Here is a 25,042-nt window from a genome sequence, read left to right as displayed (position 1 = left end):
TGGTGCGAAAAGTGCAAATCAATCCCAGAACAACAGCAAAGAACCTTGTGCAGATGCTGGAGGAAAAAGATAAAGTATCTATATCCACAGTAAAACGAGTCCTATATCGACATAACCTGAAAGGCCGCACAGCAAGGAAGAAGCCACTGCTCCAAAACCGCAATTAAAAGACATTAAAACAAAAATAGAACTGTTTGGCCATAATGACCATCGCTATGTTTGGAGAAAAAAGGGGGAGGCTTGCAAGTCGAAGAACACCATCCCAACCGTGAAGCACGGTGATGGCAGCATCATGTTGTGGGGGTGCTTTGTTGCAGGAGGGACTGGTGCACTTCACAAAATAGATGGCATCATGAGGGAGGAAAATTATGTGGATACATTGAAGCAACATCTCAAGACATCAGTCAGGAAGTTAAAGCTTGGTCGCAAATGGGTCTTCCAAATGGACAATGACCCCAAGCATACTTCCAAATTTGTGGCAAAATGGCTTAAGGACAACAAAGTCAAGGTATTGGAGTGGCCATCACAAAGCCCTGACTTCAATCATATAGAAAATGTGTGTACAGAACTGAAAAAGCGTGTGCGAGCAAAGGGGCCTACAAACCTGACTCAGTTACACCAGCTCTGTCAGGAGGAATGGGCCAAAATTCACCCAAATTATTGTGGGAAGCTTGTGGAAGGCTACCCAAAACGTTTGACCCAAGTTAAACAATTTAAAGGCAATGCTACCAAATATTAATTGAGTGTATGTAAACTTCTGACCCACTGGGAATGTGATGAAAGAAATAATAGCTGAAATAAATCATTCTCTCTACTATTATTTTGACATTTCACATTCTTAATATAAAGTGGTGATCCTAACTGACCTAAAACAGGGAATTTTTACTAGGGTTAAATGTCAGAAATGTTGAACAACTGAGTTTAAATTTATTTGGTGTATGTAAACTTCAGACTTCAACTGTATATGCTGTATTCTATACTATTCTATGGTCTCTTAGTCACTTAATGTTTATATATTTTCCATTACTCATCTCATGTGTATATTCTGTTTTCTATACTGTTCTACGTTATCTCATTCACCTAATAATGCTTACATATCTGCATTGCTCATCTCATGTGTATATACTGTTTTCTATACTATTCTACTGTATCTTAGTCTGTTCCGCTCTGATATTGCTCGTTCTTATGTTTATAGTTTTAATTAATTCCTACTAACATATATACATGTGTGTAGTTTGTTAGATATTACTGCACTGTCGGAAGCTAGAAGCACAAGCATTTCGCTACATCCGCAATAACATCTGCTAATAACGTGTGTGTGACCAATACAATTTGATTAATTAACAGGTAATCTATGGCAATCTGTTAATTTTGGTAACTGGTAAATGTTTCAATGTATAGTATATATATTTTATCTGTGTCCCCATTCTGTTCATGAGTTTCTAGTAGATATACAATATGGTTCAAGAGAAAATAGCCTCATTAATGAAAAAAGCATCTTAACAAAAATTTCATTATTTTCAATTAACTCAAACTATTGGCTTTTTTCACAACTGGCACCAACATTTTTACAACAGACATTTTGACAGTAAAATAAACAAAAGTGTGTAAGAAAATACGTAAAGGATATTTATATTTTAGCAGGTGCTCTTATCCAGAGCAATTTACAGGAGCAATTAGGGTTAAGTGCCTTGCTCAAGGGCACAACAACAGATTTTTAACAGATTTTTAACCCACCCTCTTAACCGCTAGCCTACCGGCTGCCCTGTTTCATGCTGAAACCCTTCATACACCAATGGTATTCACTAAGTTCATGTTTAATATTTATACAGCTTTGTCATACACGTTTTTATAAAACATTTTTATTAAATATAACAATCGTGTATTGTACATGTAATAAGGCCACACGAAGTGCCAGAGATAATTAGACACTTATGATAATCTGAAGTACCCAGAAAGGCCACTAGATGTCATCTTATAAAATTTCCCCCCAAAACATAACTTAATTTACCCAAATTCTGGTAATTTACTGGTCAACATTGAAAGTTTCCAGTAATAAACCCTCCCTTTGCAATCCTAGTTCCAACCCAGTAAAAGATAATGGTTTACTGCCACAGAGGAAAACGGTCACTAGTATTGTGAGGATGGAAGTCAGTTGGATATTTCTGAGGGATCTATGCTTTACATTGTACTTTTTTCTCGCTCTTGTTTTCAATGCCTTATGGAACTTCCATATCCCTCTCTGTGTTTGTGACAACAAATCAAATCCTAACATGGGGATTTTCATGTCCGAAGCTCAACCTGGATGAAAAACATTGAGCGGACAGGTTATATTTTGTGTATCGGAGGGTATTACCGCACGTTCTGCGCTCCACAGCAGATGTCTGGGCTTCTGTGCCTTTGGTGTAAGCTGCTTGTTCCCGATGTCACATTTTGCAAGCCATATGCGTGTTACATAATGGTATAATTTTCCCACAATAACCACCACAAAAAACTCCCTATTATTTTATGACTTTTGGGTCTCTCAGGCTCTGAGCTCTACAGTCATCCATGATACTCAAGGCAAAACGTCCTCCATCCTCCTCTGTCCTCCTCGCTCCCCTTCCACCTTAATCTCTGTATAAGTCAGAACACTCGTGGGGAATTCCCCCCCTGGGCCCTCTCGCTGACCGTAGCCTCCGTTCGCCATGCCATATCGAGTAGACCAGCATCCCTCATAGGAGTGCTGCAGAGTGGACTGCACCGATAGTTTCTGACTAAAGGGTCAGCTCGCCAGCCTCATAATGACTGTAATGTAGATCTTAATGGGCTTTAATGACCTGCTCTGTCCGTGCCACGGAGGCTGAGGCTTCTCCCAGTGCTCTGGCTGCCTCAGGAACGGCTAAAGAGTAGCTGACTGGCCTGGCCGTCTCTCATCAAGCCACTATTAGATGGGCTAAATGGCTAGTTTCAGGGATTATGCTGATGAGATTGTTTTGAAGTGATGCCCTCAGGACAGTAACCTCGATGCTAAACCTTTGGATGGTTCCGTGCCCTGTATTCTGTCCTACTCTGAACACTCACTCCTACTTGGTCAAGTCAGATTCATCCTGGAAGGACCAGGAGTATCCTTAGATCACCTCAACAGTGGTGTCTGTTGTCGTTAAAAACAGGACTCTTGTGTTTAGTTCTAACTCAATGACTTATTGGGAACCTATGTTGATCAACTCCTGGTACCACATGTGCTATAGATTTGACCTCAACCTCACAAACAAAGAAGAAACCCCATCACCTACAATGAATCATTGTCATAGCTAATACTTATCATATTAGCAAGCAGCACTTTGGTCTTCTTTGGGTACGTGTTTCATGTGAGGTTGTACATTATTTATGTACCAAACAGTCCTTGGCTAGCCTGTGTAATACTACTGTGTGAGTGTACAGCCCAGAGGCCTCCGTTTTCCTCCCTCCGCAGAGCAGAGCCCATTCTCACCGTGGCTCAAGATCACTGCCGTTTTTCATTACCCAGTGGGAGAGACACTTGTGATTATTGCCAATAAAGGAAATTAGATCAAATGATTTTTGACTTTGACTCCCCCCTTCATCCTTTCACATTTAATCAAATGCAGAGGTAAAGCCATCACAGAAATTGCTGTTGATTTATAAATAAGCTAATTGGCGGCATTCTCCCTAAGTACCGCTCTCTCTCCCTCTTGTTTCCTCTCTCTCTCTCGCTCTCTGCCGGTAGATACGGCAGCGTTTTTATTGCCCCTAGTCTAAACCCCTTCATCCAATTTTTAAAATGGCTTATCGAATAAAATATTCCCAGGGGGCTGTGAGGCAGTCTCATTGGTCATACCTAACCACAAGTGGCTCTTTGTCAGCTCCACAGTCCAGCTGTACGGCAGAGGCCATCCCATGTCCATAGCGGTTAGGTTCTTTATCCATCTGCCCACTCTATCCCACTTTGTCAGGTTTATCAATGCCTTGTCAAGGTAACGTCTTGCTGCTTGATTTCAGCAACACCGTTCTGAAAAGAAAGGCTTTATGGATTCTAATAACTCAAGTGCATTGCTAGAGACGGACAGCGCTTAACATTTGTCCTCTAGCCCAGCCATATGTTTTCATGCATTCTTTATGCTAATCTTTCCACACCTAAGGCAATATTATCACCCTCTCTTCAGTCTCTTTCCTCAAGAAGGATTCATTATGTGAAAGACAGTAGTGCTGGAGGTAGATAATTAAGGAAGTTGATGTTAGGAAACTGGTTTTACCCAATGAAGTGCAGTGGAACCATATACGGTAGCCTATAGGCTACCACACCCATTGCTTAATTGTAGATGACTTTTCCAGAAATGAACATCTTATGGTAACGTTGCTAAATCTGTTAGCGGAGATTCGTCACGCCGTGATGTCATTCTCACCACAGGATTCTTCTGGCATCAGTAACAAGCTTTTAATGAAAATCAGGATGGGCCTAAACTCCACTGTATTTGCTACAATAGTTGCTGGTTCATTCAGGTGTGGTTGCTAAGAAAGACCAAGGCTGTGGGCGGTATGCTTTGAGATACTGTATCTTTATCTTCCTCACCCACTGGAAAAATGCAGGTATTTATAAAGCCAATGACAATTCCTCTGTGAACCAGCAATTCTTGTCTAAATACTTATTGGCCTTATCTTGGTCTGGCCTTGTGGTATCATCCAGAAGTAATAAGAAGACTGGATCTCTAGACTGACTAGAACAGTAACAAGACCCTCGGTCTATGCCACTCTGTAGCATGAAAAGCAGTGGCTCCTGCCTTCATAAATGTACCCTAAGCCACGAACACTTGCCTTGGTGCCAGCACTTTAAATGTGTTTCCCATTCCTTCGTCAATGACATCAGCATCTTTCCGTGCTTGTTCTCTTCCTCATCCCAGTCTGCCTCTCCAAGCGAAGCAACCTGACAAAAGGCTGAGGATTTCTGTAGCGTCGGACGATCTTCTCCGTTTTTTGTTTTCATTGGTGAAGCAAACCATTCACAATGCACGCGATGGATACAGTTCTATGAGGAGAATTTCATATCTACTTCGAGTGCTGTGAAATTGAACGGTGTGTGTGTGTGTGCATGGGTAAATGCCTTTAAACAGTATTCCTAGAACACAAGCTCCATCTCCATCACAGGCCAGCATCATGTTGATGACCTCAGAGCCCCACAAGCCTCGCAGTGTTAACCACTGTCTCCAGGCAGGCCAGAGGCCCCACGGTAATACAGCAGTGATAGAACAGACTAAGTGGAGGCTATGAGAAATGGCTGACATGTTTATTTATTTTTGATTGAACTCTTTATTGTAAAAAAAAGCGTCATAATACACTCAACAAAAATAAAGTTGAAGTCGGAAGTTTACATACACCTTAGCCAAATACATTTAAACTCAGTTTTTTTTTAACAATTCCTGACATTTAATTCCAGTAAAAATTCACTGTCAGTTAGGATCACCACTTTATTTTAAGAATGTGAAATGTCAGAATAATAGTGGAGAGAATGATTTATTTTAAGCTTTTATTTCTTTCATCACATTCCCAGTGGGTCAGAAGCTTACATAAACTCAATTAGTATTTGGTAGCATTGCCTTTAAATTGTTTAACTTGGGTCAAACATTTCGGGTAGCCTTCCACAAGCTTCCCACAATAATTTGGGTGAATTTTGGCCCATTCCCCCAGACAGAGCTGGTGTAACTGAGTCAGGTTTGTAGGCCTCCTTGCTCACACACGCGTTTTCAGTTCTGCCCACAATTTCTCAATGGGGTTGAGGTCAGGGCTTTGTGAAGGCCACTCCAATACCTTGACTTTGTTGTCCTTAAGCCATTTTGCTACAAAATGCGACCAAGGTTTAACTTCCTGACTGATGTCTTGAGATATTGCATCAATATATCCACATACTTTTCCAACCTCATGATGCCGTGTATTTTGTGAAGTGCACCAGTCCCTCCTGCAGCAAAGCACCCCCACAACATGATGCTGCCACCCCCGTGCTTCATGGTTGGGATGGTGTTCTTTGACTTGCAAGCCCTCCCCTTTTTCCTCCAAACATAACGATGGTCATTATGGCCAAACAGTTCTATTTTTGTATGATTTTGTACGAAAAGTACGGTCTTTGACCCCATGTGCAGTTGCAAATCATAGTCTGGCTTTTTTATGGTGGATTTGGAGCAGTGGCTTCTTCCTTGCTGAGCGGCCTTTCAGGTTATGTCGATATAGGACTTGTTTTACTGTGGATATAGATACTTTTGTACCTTTCTCCTCCAGCATCTTCACAAGGTGCTTTGCTGTTGTTCTGGAATTGATTTGCACTTTTCACCCCAACGTACGTTCATCTCTAGGAGACAGAACGCGTCTCCTTACTGAGCGATATGACGGCTGCGTGGTCCCATGGTGTTTATGCTTGCGTACTATTGTTAGTACACATGAACGTGGTACCTTCAGGCGTTTGGAAATTGCTCATAAGGATGAACCAGACTTGTGGAGGTCTACAATTGTATTTCTGAGGATTTTATCATTTCTTTTGAGTTTCCCAAGATGTCAAGCAAAGAGGCACTGAAGTTAGACCTTGAAATACATCCACAGGTACACCTCCAATTGACTCAAATGATGTCAATTAGCCTATCAGAAGCTTCTAAAGCCATGACATCATTTTCTGGGATTTTCCTAGCTGTTTAAAGGCACAGTCAACTTAGTGTATGTAAACTTCTGACCCACTGGAATTGTGATACAGTGAATTATAAGTGAAATAATCTGTCTGTAAACAATTGTTGAAAAATTACTTGTGTCATGCACAAGGTAGATGTTCTAGCCGACTTGCCAAAACTAGTTCGTGGAGTGGTTAAAAAACGAGTTTTAATGACTCCAACCTAAGTGTATGTAAACTTCCGACTTCAACTGTATATAAACGCAACATGCAACAATTTCAGTTCATATAAGTAAATCAGCCAAACTGTAGTCAGGTCAAGACCCTGGTGAGGACGACGAGCACACAGATGAGCTTCCCTGAGACAGTTCCTGACAGTTTGTGCAGAAATTCTTCGGTTGTGACACAATTTCATCAGCTGTCCGGGTGGCTGGTCTCAGACGATTCCGCGGGGGAAGAAGCCGGATGTGGAGGCTGCCGTGGTTACACGTGGTGCGCCTGTGACGACAGTTGGCAAATTTCTCTAAAATTATGTTGGAGGCGGCTTATGGTAGAGAAATTATCTGGTGGGCATTCCTGCAGTCAGCATGCCAATTGTATGCTCCCTCAACTTGAGACATCTGTGACATTGTGTTGTGAAAACTGCACATTTTAGTGGCCTTTTTATTGTTCCCTTCACTAGGTGCACCTGAGTAATGAACATGCTGTTTAATCAGCTTCTTGATATGCCACACCTGTCAGGTGGATCGATTACCTTGGCAAATGAGCAATGCTCACTAACAGGAATGTAAATATACTGTACCCAAATGTTAGCGAAATAAGAATTTTGTGCCTAATGGAAAAGTCATGTGAACTTTTATTTCAGCTCATGAAACACTTTTTAAATGTTGCGTTTATATTTCTGTTCAGTATATAATAATATAATGCCGAATCATCATCGAGGGTCATACCATAGTGTATTTATGTACTTATCACTTTATGAAGTGGCGCAGTACAGTATGTATGTCTTCACGAGTCACTTTGATTTAACCACAGCAGACCTGAAGTACTACTCAGTCCAGTAGAAGAGGAAAAGGAGGGACTTCTGAGTCTCAGCTCCCCTCCGGCTCCCAAAGCGCTCTGCTTGAGCCCAGAGCCAGAGGCTGCCATCCTGGATCAGAGGGAGGGCACCGGGCAGGCCGAGGCTCCTTCTCACCCCAGGGAAGAGCGAAGGCCTGGGGGAGGGAAGGAAGAGGGGGATGGAGGAGGAGAAGAGAGCCACGTCAGACCTCTTCATATCATTTGGCCTCATAGGTGGTGAGTTGATGTCTTGTCATCTCTACACTTGAGATAGATACACACACAAGAACACACATACAGTGCCTTCAGAAAGTATTCACACCGATTGACTTACTACAGAATTTGTTGTGTTACAGCCTGAATGGATTCAATTGAGAAGTTGTGTCGCTGGCCTGCACACAATACCCCATAATGTCAAAGTGGAATTATGCTTTTGGAAATGTTTATAAATTAATACAAAAATGAAAATCTGAAATGTCTTGAGTCAATAAGTATTCAACCCTTTTGTTATAGCAAGCCTAAATAAGTTCAGGAGTAAAAATGTGCTTAACAAGTCACATAATAAGTTGCATGTGTGCAATAATAGTGTTTACCATAATTTTGAATGACTTCCTAATCTCTATACCCCACACATATATTATCTGTAAGGTACCTCAGTCAAGCAGTACATTTCAAACACAGGTTCAACCACAAAGACCATGGACAAATTTCCAATGGCTCGCAAAGAAGAGCATCTATTGGTAGATGGGCTCAAATAAAAGAAGAGGACATTGAATATCCCTTTGAGCATAATGAAGTTATTAATTACACTTTTGATGGTGTATCAAAACACCCAGTCACTACAAAGATACAGACGTCCTTCCTAACTCAGTTGCCGGAGAGGAAGGAAACCGCTCATGGATTTCACCATGAGGCCAATGGTGACTTTAAAACGGTTACAGAGTAATGGATGTGATAGGAGAAAAAAACAGAGGATGGATCAACAACATTGTAGTTACACCACAATCTTAACCTAAATGACAGAGAGAAAATAAGGAACCTGTACAGAATTTAAAAAAAATCAAAACATGCATCCTGTTTGCAGTAAGGCACTAAAGTAAAACTGCTAAACATGTGGCAAAGAAATTAAATTTATGTCCTGAATACAAAGCATTACTTTGGGGGCAAATCCAACACACTGATTACCGTTTTTTATATTTTTAAGTATGGTGGAGGCTGCATCATGTTATGGGTATGCTTGTCATCGGCAAGGGAGTTTTTTTTAGGATAAAAATAAATAGAATAGAGCTAAGTACAGGCACAATCCTAGAGGAAAACCTGGTTGTCTGCTTTCCAAGAGGCACTGAGATACATTCATCTTTCAGCAGGATAATAACCTAAAAGTCCAAATATACAGTGGAGTTGCTTACCAAGTCATTGAATGTTCCTGAGTGGCCTAGTTACAGTTTTCACTTAAATCAGAATGAAAAACCTATGGCAAGACTTGAAACTATCTGTCTAGCAATGATCAACAACCAATTTGACAGAGCTTGAAGAATAAAATAAAAAACAGTTGTGGAAATAGTGCACAATCCAGGTGTGCAAAGCTCCTATAGACTTACCCAGAAAGATTCACAGCTGTAATCGCTGCCAACGGTGATTCTAACATGTATTCACTCAGGGGTGTGAATTATTGTATATGTATTCCATTTAATCCATTTTGAATTTGGGGCGGTAACACAACAAAAATGTGGAACAGGTCAAGGGTTGAAGTGATGTTCAATGTTAACCATATATGGTTATGTTTTGTAAGGACTCTAGGAAAATCCTATGGATAGAGGTTATTTGTTTCAGAACTAAGAAACATGAAGAAAGTGTTTGGAACCTACCGTGAAGGCTAGCGTGTTAGCGTATCAAAACACCTGTCATGATTTACAGAAACAGCAAACACGTTTGGCAACTGGGCTGTTGTTACCTTGCTTGATTTTCTGTGTTTGCCGCTCCTGGCATCGCATGGCATGTCTTAGAACAAAGCAGTCATGCAAACCATAATCCAAAGATCATGTCGTAGGCCTATTCTGGAACTAGAATGACCTGGAAATACCTCTCTAACAGCAATGTACGTATGTACCAACCCTGCGGAGAGTTATTTGCTTTGGATCATCAGAGTGTTGTTTGACAACAAACCGAGGGCATGGAAAATTACTAACACGTTTTTGTGTAACAATGTCATAAAAAGAGTGGAAACTAGCTACATAGTATTGGTTGTGTTTTGAGTTTAAGCTTTAAGGCCTTTGCTAAGGATTTCTATAAACAGGTATGCTCTTACTGTGTGGTTTCCCAGTCAACATTAGTCATAGAATGTAAAAACACAAGTTAAATGAAATGGTATATTAAAACATGACTTGTGTAACAGCTAGGGGAAAGTTTAAAGATACTCTGGGTGGATTTGTGAATGTTTTTCTTTTACATAAGCAGAAATATCCTTTACATTGTTCAGAGTAGTGGAGGCCCCTTTTTTGGCACACCGTTTCTCTATCTCTGGCTCATCTGTGTTGGAGAGGAAAGACAACAGCTTTTCTGTGGATTCACATTTTTCTCCTCTGACTCCATTCTCCTTTCGGCAGCGAGGCTTAGTTTCCTCACCAAAACATGTCCGTAAATCAGATTAACAACCGCAAAGACCACCAGTGCCGTAGTTCCTCGCTGGCGTCGCGATTTGCCATTGTCGGCATCATTGCCATTCTCCATTATCCCTCCCTCTCTGTGTTTGCATGGGTCGGGTGTCTGTTTTTCACCTACTCTTATATCAATAACAAAAGAACCCATCATGTAATCTCCTCTAAACTGAGCAAAACACAGATGGATTATCGCTCCCAACATCCAGGCTTCATAAACCTTGGCTTATTCTGGGGTAAATTAGGATTTACAGTGGGCGAGAGAGAGAGAGAGAGAGAGAGAGAGAGAGAGAGGAAAGAGAGAGAGAGCAGCCCAGATAATCTCCTCGATTGATGCTGCTCACAGTTTGTTGCATTTCATTCTCCTACATTTTTACTATCTCTGCCCTCACTTTTTTGTGCTCATCATTGGTTGCAGATTGTTAATCTGTGTGTGGCCTGGATAGGCGTTCATCCTCAGATTACAGGACTGTCTTATTGCAGGCAATGGCCCGGGCAGCCAGGCCAGGCCAGTGGGATCAGATCAGCCCCACCAGAGGACAGGACAGCTGTTTTACAGGTGAAGATGGCTTCGTGCCACAGTAGTGATGATAATAACCAGCGGGAGAGAAGAGCATAGCAGGACGGAGGCTAAATCTCTGCTACAAGGGGCTTTAACTCCGTCTAAGGTTCATCAGGATCAGCTTTTACCTCAAGAGGATTGTCCTCCTGGAGTATTTCTGATTGCAAAACAAACAACGCAATCAAGATGTGTATGTCACGTAGGCACACAGCAGGCAATCGAGAAAAAGAAACACATTTCGGCAGTGTGAGACCCTCAGAATGTTATGGAGTATATGACGCTATTCTTGATTCCTGATTTATAGGACACCCTGCGAGAGGGGCTAGCCTAACGTTACTGAGGTGCCTGGGTGTATTGTTTGTTGTTTTTCTGCTAATCCCTGTCCAGACGGGCCACTGGTCATTAAGTGCTGACGCACAGACTCGTGCAGTGATGTGCCAACAGAGTCTATCAGTATTGACCCCCACCCATCCTGCTCTGGGCTTTCCCCTGGCATGGCCTCAGGCCGCCAACCTGACCTCAACCAACCCTCAGGACTGACTGACTTCGGACCAGGAAATAGAAGTTAAATACAGGGGTGTGAGCTGATTGACCCGCTTATTTTTTTGTGTTTTAAGTGACCGTTCTGTTTTCCAGAGTCATCACTACAATGTGTTGTTTGTTATGCTTTATGGCCATTCTTCAGCATTTGTGAGTCTGAACCTAGAGGCATTATACTCCAATGAGACTAGGTCATGTGGGGCCAGTACATTGCAGTAGGCAGCAGGCACCGAAGGATATGTATTTGTTGTGTGAAGACGCAGCCTGTTGCCGTTCCCAAAGTTAGTTCTATTTTAAGAAATGTCGAACCCTTTGTAGTTCTCCTAGACGTATGATTTGAAAATCACCACTATCTACAGTGGTGCATGTTGTCAGGCCTTTGAATGGAAAAATCTCCTCCGTCCGCTCCTGCTGCATGTTGGTCTATCTTCAACAACCAACTCTTTGTCTTTCAAGTGTCCCCTTAATTAGTGCGCAGTCCTTTGGTTTCTGGTGATTGGGCTCATTTCACATTGTGCATTGGAGTAAATAGTATTTGAATTTTAAAACGCACCTCTTGGGTGCAACATAAAGGAGAATATTTAATCATAGATTTCCAAATGAGAGGATCTTATTTTCTTTTGGCTGCTACGTGATACATATTAATGAGGTTTCTCCGGGTAGTACGGAACATACTTTTTACTTGATCATTTTACCCGGCTTCATCTGCATTCATCTGTGAGGTCACAGGGGTGATAAGACACCACAAAGGACTCATATAAAGTAAGAGCAGAAAGAGAAGAAATAGTGTTAGTCGGAGCTGTAAACTTAGGAGGGAGAATTCAGCGAACGGAAGATGTACCAACCTCGTATCTCTCGAGACCAGACGAGCAGAATATAGGGTGACTGTTGATGTTGGAAGATAGCATACCTGATGGGACTGGGATAGTTGGAGGGAAACATCCGTTCAGTTGACTTGAGGGAGTTCCGACTGTAAACTGTACTGTACCTTAGAAAATGTCCTTGATGTGCCTTAGCAGCAGATTAGTGGTGTGTATTGGCAGTGTGGCTGATTTTGTGAAGATGCCAGATAGCCTTTGTTTGTCACTCTCCCTCTAATCAGTGGGATGACAGTTCCCTCCGACTTGTTTGACTGTCGCTGGGGGTTAACGGTCCTCATTAACAGATCTAGGGCATCAGTGGGGAGTCAGGGCTCGCACTGTGATACGCTGCCGAGGTGCGTGTGTGTTTTCGAGAGAGAGGTTCTTCCTGATAGTCATATCCCACACATTAATTAACACTCATTTTCCTACAGAGGGGGATGGTAGCCTAGTGCACAGAGCATTATTATCACCGTCTCATTCACTCATTGTCCTCCTCTCTATCTGTAATGGGGGAATAGGGATTCATGCCTCGCATAAGGAGTTAAAAAGGGTAGGAAATAAGGGAATTAGCTTTTATCCACAGGGGAAGCCAATGAATATGAGAGCTGAAAATGAGAATAAATAAGCTCCTATAATACCTCACCTAAGGAGATCCTGTGGAGGTAGCATTAGGAGGGATCTGTCTGAATGATGCTGCTTTGTAGAAAGGCGTTTGACCTTCACACACTATCCACTGTTAGACAAATCCTGCGTCCTTTAACATGTTTGTGATATAGAGTACAGTCGATTATTACAATTCGGAGATCTGTTGGTGATCAAATACAATGTGTGGTGTTTCGAAGGGTATGTATATTGTTGTGCTTTGCGGGGTGCAACTCAAAAATCTGAAACTTTCAACCATCCATTAATGAGGCGGCAGGATAGCCTAGTGGTTAGAGTGTTGGACTAGTAACCGAAAGGTTGCAAGTTCAAACCCCCGAGCTGACAAGGTACAAATCTGTCGTTCTGCCCCTGAACCGGCAGTTAACCCACTGTTCCTAGGCCGTCATTGAAAATAAGAATTTGTTCTTAACTGACTTGCCTAGTTAAATACAGGTAAAATACATTTTTTTAAATAAAAAAAATGTGTAGCTTCAGTGTGTAGTCATGCATGGCAGCCATTTTACACCAGAATACTCAACACACAGTGATTGTAAGTGGCAAGAGGACCGTGATTGTAAGTGGCGAGAGGGCAGTGATTGTAAGTGGAGAGAGGACAGTGATTATAAGTGGAGAGAGGACAGTGATTGTAAGTGGAGAGAGGACAGTGATTGTAAGTGGAGAGAGGACCGTGATTGTAAGTGGAGAGAGGACAGTGATTGTAAGTGGAGAGAGGACCATGATTGTAAGTGGAGAGAGGACCGTGATTGTAAGTGGAGAGAGGGCCGTGATTGTAAGTGGAGAGAGGGCAGTGATTGTAAGTGGAGAGAGGGCAGTGATTGTAAGTGGAGAGAGGGCCGTGATTGTAAGTGGAGAGAGGACAGTGATTGTAAGTTGAGAGAGGACCGTGATTGTAAGTGGAGAGAGGATCGTGATTGTATGTGCAGAGAGGACAGTGATTGTAAGTGGAGACAGTGATTGTAAGTGGCGAGAGGACCGTGATTGTAAGTGGAGAAAGGGCAGTGATTGTAAGTGCAGAGAGGGCAGTGATTGTAAGTGCAGAGAGGACAGTGATTGTAAGTGGAGAGAGGACAGTGATTGTAAGTGGAGAGAGGACAGTGATTGTAAGTGGAGAGAGGACAGTGATTGTAAGTGGAGACAGTGATTGTAAGTGGAGAGAGGACCGTGATTGTAAGTGGAGAGAGGGCAGTGATTGTAAGTGCAGAGAGGGCAGTGATTGTAAGTGCAGAGAGGGCAGTGATTGTAAGTGGAGAGAGGGCAGTGATTGTAAGTGGAGAGAGGGCAGTGATTGTAAGTGGAGACAGTGATTGTAAGTTGAGAGAGGACAGTGATTGTAAGTGGAGAGAGGGCAGTGATTGTAAGTGGAGACAGTGATTGTAAGTTGAGAGAGGACAGTGATTGTAAGTGGAGAGAGGGCAGTGATTGTAAGTGGAGAGAGGACAGTGATTGTAAGTGGAGAGAGGGCAGTGATTGTAAGTGGAGACAGTGATTGTAAGTTGAGAGAGGACAGTGATTGTAAGTGGAGAGAGGGCAGTGATTGTAAGTGGAGAGAGGGCAGTGATTGTAAGTGGAGAGAGGGCAGTGATTGTAAGTGGAGAGAGGGCAGTGATTGTAAGTGGAGAGAGGGCAGTGATTGTAAGTTGAGAGAGGACAGTGATTGTAAGTGGAGAGAGGGCAGTGATTGTAAGTGGAGACAGTGATTGTAAGTTGAGAGAGGACAGTGATTGTAAGTGGAGAGAGGGCAGCGATTGTAAGTGGAGAGAGGACAGTGATTGTAAGTGGAGAGAGGACAGTGATTGTAAGTTGAGAGAGGACAGTGATTGTAAGTGGAGAGAGGGCAGTGATTGTAAGTTGAGAGAGGACAGTGATTGTAAGTGGAGAGAGGGCAGTGATTGTAAGTGGAGAGAGGACAGTGATTGTAAGTGGAGAGAGGACAGTGATTGTAAGTGGAGAGAGGGCAGTGATTGTAAGTGGAGAGAGGGCAGTGATTGTAAGTGGAGAGAGGGCAGTGATTGTAAGTTGAGAGAGGACAGTGATTGTAAGTGGAGAGAGGACAGTGATTGTAAGTGGAGACAGTGATTGTAAGTGGAGAGAGGACCGTGATTGTAAGTGGAGAGAGGACAGTGATTGTAAGTGGAGAGAGGGCAGTGATTGTAAGTGCAGAGATGGCAGTGATTGTAAGTGGAGAGAGGACAGTGATTCTTTACCTCTGAAGCTACTGGGCATGTAATAGTCCCTACTCTTGCTTGAAATCAAATCACATTTTATTAGTCACAAGCGTCGAATACAACAGGTGTAGGTAGACCTTACAGTGAAATGCTTACTTACAAGCCCTTAACCAACAATGCAGCTTTAAGAAAAATAAGTGTTAAGGAAGTATTTACTAAAATAAAAATAACAAATAATCGAAGACCAATAAAATAACACTAACAAGGCTAAATACAGGTCGAGGTAATATGTACATGTAGGTAGAGGTAAAGTGACTATGCATAGATAATAAACAGAGAGTAGCAGCAACGTAAAAATGGGGGGGGGGGGGGGGGGTCAATGAAAATAGTCCGGGTAGCGATTTGATTAGCTGTTCATGAGTCTTATGGCTTGGGGGTAGAAGCTGTTGAGAAGCCTTTTGGACCTAGACTTGGCGCTCCGGTACCGCTTGCCGTGCGGTAGCAGAGAGAACAGTCTGACTAGGGTGGCTGGAGTCTTTGGGAATTTTTAGGGGCTTCCTCTGACATCACCTGGTATAGAGGTCCTGGATGGCAGGAAGCTTGGCCCCAGTGATGTACTGGGCTGTACGCACTACCCTCTGCAGCACCTTGCGGTCGGAGGCCGAGCAGTTGCCATACCAGGCGGTGATGCAACCAGCTGATGATGCTGCAGCTGTAGAACCTTCTGAGGACCCATGCCAAATCTTTTCCGTCTCCTGAGGGGGAATAGGCTTTGTCTTGCCCTCTTCACGACTGTCTTGGCATGTTTGAATCATGTTAGTTGGTTGGTGATGTGGACACCAAGAAACTTGAAGCTCTCAACCTGCTCCTCTACAGCCACGTCGATGAGAATGGGGGCGTATTCAGTCCTCCTTTTCCTGTAGTCCACAATCATATCCTTAGTCTTGATCACTTTGAGGGAGACGTTGTTATCCTGGCACCACACTGCCAGGTCTCTGACCTCCTCCCTATAGGCTGTCTCATTGTTGTCAGTGATCAGGCCTACCACTGTTGTGTTGTCTGCAAACTTAATGATGGCGTTGGAGTCGTGCTTGGCCATGTAGTCATGGGTGAACAGGGAGTACAGGAAGGGACTGATCACGCACCCCTGAGCTGCCTGCGTGTTGAGGAGCAGTGTCAGATGTGTTTTTACCTGCCTTACCACCCAGGGGCGGCCCGGTACGTTTAGTGAGCGCCAGTGACCAGAGAGAGCCAGAACCTACATTTTAATGTCACATCCAGGGGACGGCACCTTTTGCAGGTCACTAGCCCCCGGCCTTGAGGGCTCTATTACACCAGACGGAAGAGTGCCCCCTACTGGCCCTCCAACACCACTTCCCAGTCACAACCCTTATAGTCTCAGGTGCGGACCCCCTCACTACAGCTCCAGAGGGAAACCAGCAGAGATATACAGCCATTTGCATGTAGTCAACCTTCATTCATTTTCTACTGTTTATGCTAGTGACAAACCGTAAATGACAGTGCACTAGTAAGGGCACAAGGCTACTCTCTCAACACATTTGTGTCATCGACCTTCACTGATTCCCTGTTTTGTCATCTCTAAAGGCAGGTGTGAGCTAATGCTAGCTGCTGTTAATGATAATGTGCAGATGCTCCTGTTAGATCAGTTGACTGTACTCCCTGTTCCCTCCTTCAGATTAGCATGGTGAGTGACAGGCCACTTGCACAGTATGACATCTGCTCCACAGCTGAACACAGCACCTGTGTTAACTAGAAGCAGGGCCTTCCAGGCACCGAACACATCAAGGATGACTGGCTGCTTCTCTCTCTGAGCCAACAGGGATCTCTGTCTCTCTGTCTGTCAGCTTGTTAAATCCCCCACCTGGCGTACTGCACACCGCATCGATACCACAGTCAAGTGTCCTCTGGGGAGTGCTATGATCTTTCTCTTTTTCTGGCTGCTGCCTTGCCTTGTGTAACCTGGCCTCTGTGTGTGTTTCTGTGTGAATAAATCACAGAGCAGAATGGTACTGAGAGGGGTAAGCCTTTGGACGCCCGGCGCACACCAGAGCAGAGCCTTTCCTGAGCCTGTCCTGTGTGTGTTGTGTGTGTGTACGTAGCACCATCAAGGCCCTGAATTCTGTTTGTGGTTGAAGGGAACACGACAAAGACCCCGAGCTCTTCTTCAAGATGCTGCTGAAGCTGAAAGAGAGAGGCCTGGGCTTTCAACTGTCTGTCCTGGGGGAGACCTTCACTGACGTACCAGGTACACACACACTCATTTTACAAGCAAAGGATTAAGTGGGCTCTGGTTTCGCGATAACACTTGTTTTCAAAGCAGTGGGTGTTTGGTTTCAAAACTTTGAGTAGAAAACTTTGCACAACTTCTCGAAAGGTGAGTGAAAAGCTATACTTTGTTTTTTACGATGTAGAATAAGTTTGTGCACCCAAGGCATACTGTATGTAATTGTTATGGCTTTCAATGTAATTGGTAATTTGACTAAGTGTGGGGTTAAGGTCGTCTGACAGGCCAGTTTTTTTTAAGCCCTCAGGACAGTGTTTAATTGATCAAATCCGCTCCCCATTAGTAGATGATGATGCTATAATGACTTTAGTACACTCCAATGTATTCACCACTGAGTGTTAAGTAAATTAATACACATTCTGGCCCCATGGCTGGAAGCAAAGACATCCTTACAGGAAACACACTCTCTCATATTGGGATGTAAACTTTTATAGGAGCATAAACAAATGGAAAGAGAGACTGTCAATTTTTTCTCATATTTAGTAATTACGTTTATGATTGCTCGGAAGGCAATCGCATTAGAACAATTTTAATCTACTTTGATTTTCTTAATAGGGTCACGGTATTGATTATGTTCACCCCTCACCTGTTTCTCCCGATCTCATGTTGTATATCATTTTTAGTCCAAAGTTTATGCCTCGGCTTCAGTTCTGACCTCTGTTTTTCATAGGATGTTTTTTCCTCTGTTTTCCTGGATTCAGTCCATTCCCTGTTTCACTGATCTGCTCTCCAAACACTTTTTGGTCACTGAAACATCTTCCTGATGTCATCACTATTCTGTGAATACACAGCAGCATGGAACTCATTATGAATCCAGAATGTCACGGACAGATGGCTTTTCAATGACATGCATTTTGTTGCATTATTTCATTTAATTTCTCCTCCATTAAACTCAAGTCCTTTATGTGGGAATATAATCGGTTATAAAGAGTTTACGAAACGAGAAACTGGACAAAGTCAATCAGTCCACTCTGGCATTTTACTCAATCAAATGAATGCATTCATACAGTAACAGATATGGTTATTGTGAATAATATACATCAGTCTCCCCCCCCCATTCAGACATCTTTGCAGAAGCCAGAGTGGCCCTGAATGACCATGTCCTCCACTGGGGGTTCATGCCCAGTAAAGAGGACTACCTCCATGTCCTCTGCCAGGCAGACGTGGTGGTCTCCACAGCCAAGCATGAGTTTTTTGGAGTGGCCATGTAAGTAACTCACTCTCCTGGTTTGTTTCTTTAATATCTACTTATTAAGACACAACAAAACATGAACTGCTGAAAGAGTGAATGAAAAGTAATGTGGTTGGTTTTCATGTGAAGTAAACGTTTGAATTTGACATGGAAAAACGTAGTGACCGTTCATTAAAACTAAACTAAAAACTCTTATTTCTAAGTGTTTTTACCTCTAGGGAGGTAGAGTCCAAAGTGTATGATGAGACTTGCTACCGTATGAAGCCAAACCAGTCACCTGTGCTGTGCATTTGAAGGGTTTCGTCAGATCCCGCCTACAGCCAAGGTAGAGCAGGACTGGAGCCAGAGTAGTGCTGCTTCAGTAGAGAGGAAGGTTGTGATCTTACAAAACCCCAGCCTGGTGGTGTGTTAATTCTATAGATTGCTTCATGCAGTCAGTGTGGGAATCTATTTTAGATAGATTGGCTGAAAACACGTTAGAAGCTTGGCTGTGCACAATAAAGAAGCCATGTGCTAATTATGGTTGTGAAAAACACTGTCCTGAGTTTGAGGAAGGGATGTCCCTCTGGGGGAGTCTTGTACAATGATGTTTTATACTTCCTTTGATCCAAACCAGGGGGATCTGAGACGCACACGACCACCCACTAAGCTCTATTGATAGTAAACCTTGTGGATGCGCTGGTGGTGGAGGCCCTTTGTGTGTGTTTTCGGCAACAGAGAAACACACATTGAATGGGGGAATATCAACACTGGGTTCTCCTAAGAGACATGCTCAGGTGGATGAGGATGTTAAATGTTTCCTCCAGCTTCCAATTGGCTTCACTCACCTGTTTTGAAAGTAAACAAAATAGACATCGGTGCTCGTTGAGTGTTCCATTACAAACCTTTCAAGTTAGCAAGTGATTTAGAATACCTGTTCAATTTCATCAGCTTCACATAGCGTTCAAAACAGGAAGATAGTTAAGGGTTTCTCATTTCCACACTCTGTGTAAGGATAAACAGACACGGAGGCTTCTGAAGAGCACAATAAACAAAAAAGAGCAGTCCAGTCTTATTGCCCGACAGAGGTGTCACCAATGTGTTTCATCCTCATTATTGTGGAATTTGGCCCTAATCTGATTAATTATGTTCTGGCGATGTGAGCAGACGCCTATTCATGCCCTGCAGTGAAGAAGTCATTTACCCCAGCAAAATTATCGGCTAATTATATTTGAGATGGAAAGCCTTATAACCATTTGCGCGCTTACACATTACGCCACTGAAATGGAACTGACCTTAATAATCGGTTTCATAGATTTTGCTGTCATAGACTAGGGGGCTATCATCTTGCTACCTTTAAATTAGCTTGATTAGCCATGCTATTCTTTGGAATGCAGGCAAAGGCAATTAGACTATTAGAAAGCATTAACCACTTTCATACGGTGCCCAAAGGTAGTTCGACTTATTCAACCCCTGTTTCCCTGGAACAAACTGTTGCCTGTCAAACCTACTAGGGCGACAGAAGAGCAATATTGCTGTTATTCTTGTCGTTTCAAAAATTGCCGTTTGATAAATAGTAAGATGCAGTTGATGTTGTAGATAGAATTTCCAACCAGTTTGAGGATATTGGGTACATTTTAGAGTGCAGACTAGTGAATGGAGTCATTGCATACGTGTGAGGATTTCACCCATCATTTTAGTCTTAACATGAAATTAAACTCCCGAGAACTAATCCCATGTTTAAAAATGTACGTCTGTTGCATGAGGAATGATGTAATAAAGTGATGGAAAGGAGTGAAATTGAGGTGTCATCAATATTGATGCACATTCCAATTTAAATAGGCAGGTTTCTGCAATGGTCAGTGAGGTTCAGATAAGTTCTGTGAACGTGGAGGGAAGCTCTATGTACCATAACAACAGGCTTTTCGATCTCTACGTTTTGTTCAGGAGATGGACGTTTCACAAATAACTTATTCACATTTTGAAAACCATTTGGATGGATTTTTAGGTTCTCTCTTTTGTGATGGTTTTGGACATCCTGTAACATTGCAGATGATGTGAGTTCACAGTGAAAGAGATTATTTTCTCTCCCCATCGTTTTGAGAATGGGATGAGTTCCACTGCGTTGCTGGGAAATGTGCTATGTCCGGATGCTTTCTTTCCCCAGCTAGTCTGTGGGACTTCATTTATTCTGAACTGTGCATCAAAAGAAACCAATGTCAACAAAGACACAATGGGGACCCATTTTGATAACGCTGTTCAGCTCATGCAGTTATTAGGGGCAAATATTGTGTTCACTCTCCAATCTTGGGGACAGAGTAAACCAACATTTGTCTATATTTTGCATGACCAGAGCACACTTTTTCAGCAAATGGATTTCTGAGACAATGATTATGTTATACAACTGGTGCCCAAATGTGTTTCACGCTTGGTGTTTTTAAGCCAATACTTTTGACAGGAAGCTAAACTATAAAATGTTATATTGCAGGCTAGAAGCTGTTCATTGTGGCTGCTATCCACTCTGCCCCAAGGCGTTGGTGTATCCTGAAATATTCCCAGGTATTACTACACAAATACGCTAATAGACCATTGCATTGCAAGATGTTTAATTCTCCGATTTTTGGATCTCTAGAAATGTGTTGTATTTAGATGTTCAAGGTGTAAATCTGAAAAATAAATGACTAAAATAGAACGCTGAAGTCAAAGCTACGATTACTGAGCACAACAAAAAAATCTAATTTACCTGATTCTTAACACCGTAGCTGTGCCTCTTCCTTGAATTAGATTTGCATAAATAATATGAATCTTTAAAAAGAATACTAGTTTAATTATGTAAAACCTGTCCCAGTTCAGTGTAATATGTATTTTTAATTATAAAGAAAGTGCGCTGTATCTAGCCTGTGCTTTGAGGTTTTTCTTTCATGAAAATACGTTTTCCTTTCCTCGCTCTGTCCTACAGAGGAGTATCTGTACTCTACACCTGAGCAGCTTTATAAGAAACTACAGGGACTGTGCAGAAGGCCATACGTGGTGAGGAGACATCACATTAAGGTAATTAACACTGACATGACAGGAACGGGATTAGCTAACACACGCTTCATTCAGTTCACAATTCATTTCTCTCTTTACGGTTTCTCCTCACCCTTCACCCTGCCTATGTGCCTTGCTTTCTTCTGTACTGTAAGTTGACAGTTGACACCAGAGCTTAATCATGCCTTTCATTCTTTCCTCTGTATTGTACTGTAGGTTGACACCAGTTCCTATTCCTGGGCTGCGCTGAAGGAGGACTTCAGGAGTCTGCTGGCATACAAAGAGGACCACCATCCCTGACGGACAGACTACAACCGGGCCAATGCGAGTCCGCGGATCTGCTCAGAAGTGGGCACACTTAGTTCACTCGATTAGTGGCAGAATGAGATGGATTTAAAGGTTGATGGAAAGTCTGCAGTGTAGCGAGGGAGGGAGAGTCTCAAGGGCTGTCGTCATAGCTGCCTGACATGGAGCCACGGGCAACAAACCTGTGGTGGCCTCAGACAGCCTGTCCCCACCACCTCTCTCTCTCCACTCAGCTCCACTCTGCTCAAATCAAAGCCATGCCTTTGAGACATTGTGCCTGTTGTAAACGTCCCCATCTTCACGTGCGAGAGGGAGAGGTCTTTTATGTCTACTGTGGTTTGAATTTGAAATAAAGAGAAAAGAACGTGTAAACTCTTTCAAAGGTTTCTCAAAGGCGGTGCCACCTCATATATCCGGTTGTGTTCATTTTGATCCTGTACTGGAGAGGACCTGGAGCTGGAATTGCTACCCACCCCACGACTCCCGACAGAGTGGCAGCCAAGTTGTGGCTTGAAATGCTGTTCTCTGCCTCCACACCTGGGTTGCCAGGGGCCTCATTTATAAATTGTGCGTACGTACAAATATACCCCAAAATGTGCGTGCGCCAGTTCACACAAAAGTTGGCATTTATTAAAAATGTACTTGACATGAGAATTTGCTCACCTCCCCGCAACTTGTAGACGATGCGTACGCACATCTCTGCGAGTGTATGAAATATTGTATTGCAATCTGGCAAGTAAGTATTTTGTGCAAATGGGGGATATGATGAAAAGCTTATTCATAAAACATATTAACCAGAATGCAGCCATTTCCCATTAAAGTGGAACTGACAGCATTTTAACAACAAAAAAATCTTATTAAAATATACACCCACAGGAAGAATGACACTTCTTTTTACATTTTCTGACAAGCAAGCACTTGGATATGGTCATTTTCATGTTATCATACATTCTTAGAATACATACTTCCCAAACATTCCAAAGCATTTGTAAAAATTCTATAGCGATATAGAGTGGGAAAGCAGCTGTGCATTTGGACAATTAAAAGACACTGCAGTAAATTAAACCTAATAAAAACATCTGTCTTGTCCAGGACTAAAGTCTACGCAGACCGGTGAGGTACACTGATCAGGTATCAAATTCAAATTCAATCCAAAGTTAAATCTAGAATTGGCTTCCTATTTCGCAACAAAGCATCCTTCACTCATGCTGCCAAACATACCCTTGTAAAATTGACCATCCTACCAATCCTCGACTTTGGCGATGTCATTTACAAAATAGCCTCCAATACCCTACTCAACCAAATTGGATGCAGTCTATCACAGTGCTATCCGTTTTGTCACCAAAGCCCCATATACTACCCACCATTGCGACCTGTACGCTCTCGTTGGCTGGCCCTCGCTTCATACTCGTCGCCAAACCCACTGGCTCCATGTCATCTACAAGACCCTGCTAGGTAAAGTCCCCCCTTATCTCAGCTCGCTGGTCACCATAGCATCTCCCACCTGTAGCACACGCTCCAGCAGGTATATCTCTCTAGTCACCCCCAAAACCAATTCTTTCTTTGGCCGCCTCTCCTTCCAGTTCTCTGCTGCCAATGACTGGAACGAACTACAAAAATCTCTTAAATTGGAAACACTTATCTCCCTCACTAGCTTTAAGCACCAACTGTCAGAGCATCTTACAGATTACTGCACCTGTACATAGCCCACCTATAATTTAGCCCAAACAACTACCTCTTTCCCAACTGTATTTCATTTATTTATTTATTTTGCTCCTTTGCACCCCATTATTTTTATTTCTACTTTGCACATTCTTCCATTGCAAAACTACCATTCCAGTGTTTTACTTGCTATATTGTATTTACTTTGCCACCATGGCCTTTTTTGCCTTTACCTCCCTTCTCACCTAATTTGCTCACATTGTATATAGACTTTTTTTTTTTTTTTGTTTTTTTTACTGTATTATTGACTGTATGTTTGTTTTACTCCATGTGTAACTCTGTGTCGTTGTATGTGTCGAACTGCTTTGCTTTATCTTGGCCAGGTCGCAATTGTAAATGAGAACTTGTTCTCAACTTGCTTACCTGGTTAAATAAAGGTGAAATAAATAAATAAATAAATAAAAAGGTACACTAGGTCTATATGCCAACAAGCCATTTGCCACAAGGGCCTGCCATCATTCACTTTGAACTGGACCGCGTGTTTACAGGCAGTTGCAACAGCGCGACTTTAGATCATTAGAACGCATTAGGCTAAATGGATTTCTGCAAATATGTACAGTTGATGTCGGAACATACATCCTTAGCCAAATACATTTCAACTGTTTTTCACAATTCCTGACATTTAATCCTAGTAAAAATTCTCTGTCTTAGGTCAGTTAGGATCACCACTTTATTTAAAAAATGTGAAACATCTGAATAATGTTAGAGAGAGTGATTTATTTCAGCTTTTATTTTGCCACAACTTTGGAAGTATGCTTGGGGTCATTGTCCATTTGGAAGACCCATTTGCGACCAAGCTTTAACTTCCTGGCTGATGTCTTGGGATGTTGCTTCAATATATCCACATAATTTTCCTGCCTCACGATGCCATCTATTTTGTGAAGTGCACCAGTCCCTCCTGCAGCAAAGCTCCCCCACAACATGATGCTGCCACCCCTGTGCTTCACGGGTTGGGATGGTGTTCTTCGGCTTGCAAGCATCCCATTTTTTTCCTCCAAACATAACGATGGTCATTATGGCCAAACAGTTATATTTTTGTTTCATCAGACCAAAAAGTACTATCTTTGTCCCCATGTGTAGTTGCAATCCGTAGTCTGGCTTTTTTATGGTGGTTTTGGAGCAGTGGCTTCTTCCTTGCTGAGCGGCCTTTCAGGTTATGTCGATATAGGACTCGTTTTACTGTGGATATAGATACTTTATCTTTTTCCTCCAGCATCTTCACAAGGTCCTTTGCTGTTGTTCTGGGGATTCATTTGCACTTGTCGCACCAAAGTACGTTCATCTCTAGGAGACAGAATGCATCTCCTTCCTGAGCGGTTTGACAGCAAATGTGTTTATGCTAGCGTACTATTG

The 25,042-nt window shown here is 42.6% G+C and overlaps 1 protein-coding gene across 1 annotated transcript in view; it reads left to right on the top strand.

Moving 5' to 3' along the window:
• The window catches only part of gtdc1 (glycosyltransferase-like domain containing 1), a 46,179-nt gene extending 23,802 nt beyond the window's left edge, over nt 1-22,377 (top strand). The window contains 6 exon segments of the mRNA XM_029635216.2: nt 7,682-7,942; nt 17,312-17,421; nt 18,523-18,667; nt 21,120-21,190; nt 21,591-21,682; nt 21,878-22,377. Coding sequence (XP_029491076.2) covers nt 7,682-7,942; nt 17,312-17,421; nt 18,523-18,667; nt 21,120-21,190; nt 21,591-21,682; nt 21,878-21,961 — 763 coding nt within the window. The 3' untranslated portion in view covers nt 21,962-22,377.
• The last annotated feature ends 2,665 nt before the right edge of the window (nt 22,378-25,042 follow it).

Source organism: Oncorhynchus nerka, linkage group LG3 (assembly GCF_034236695.1).
Source record: "Oncorhynchus nerka isolate Pitt River linkage group LG3, Oner_Uvic_2.0, whole genome shotgun sequence".
Lineage (NCBI taxonomy): Eukaryota > Metazoa > Chordata > Actinopteri > Salmoniformes > Salmonidae > Oncorhynchus > Oncorhynchus nerka.
Note: the sequence above shows the minus strand (reverse complement) of the source record. Positions and strands in the feature narration are given on the sequence as shown.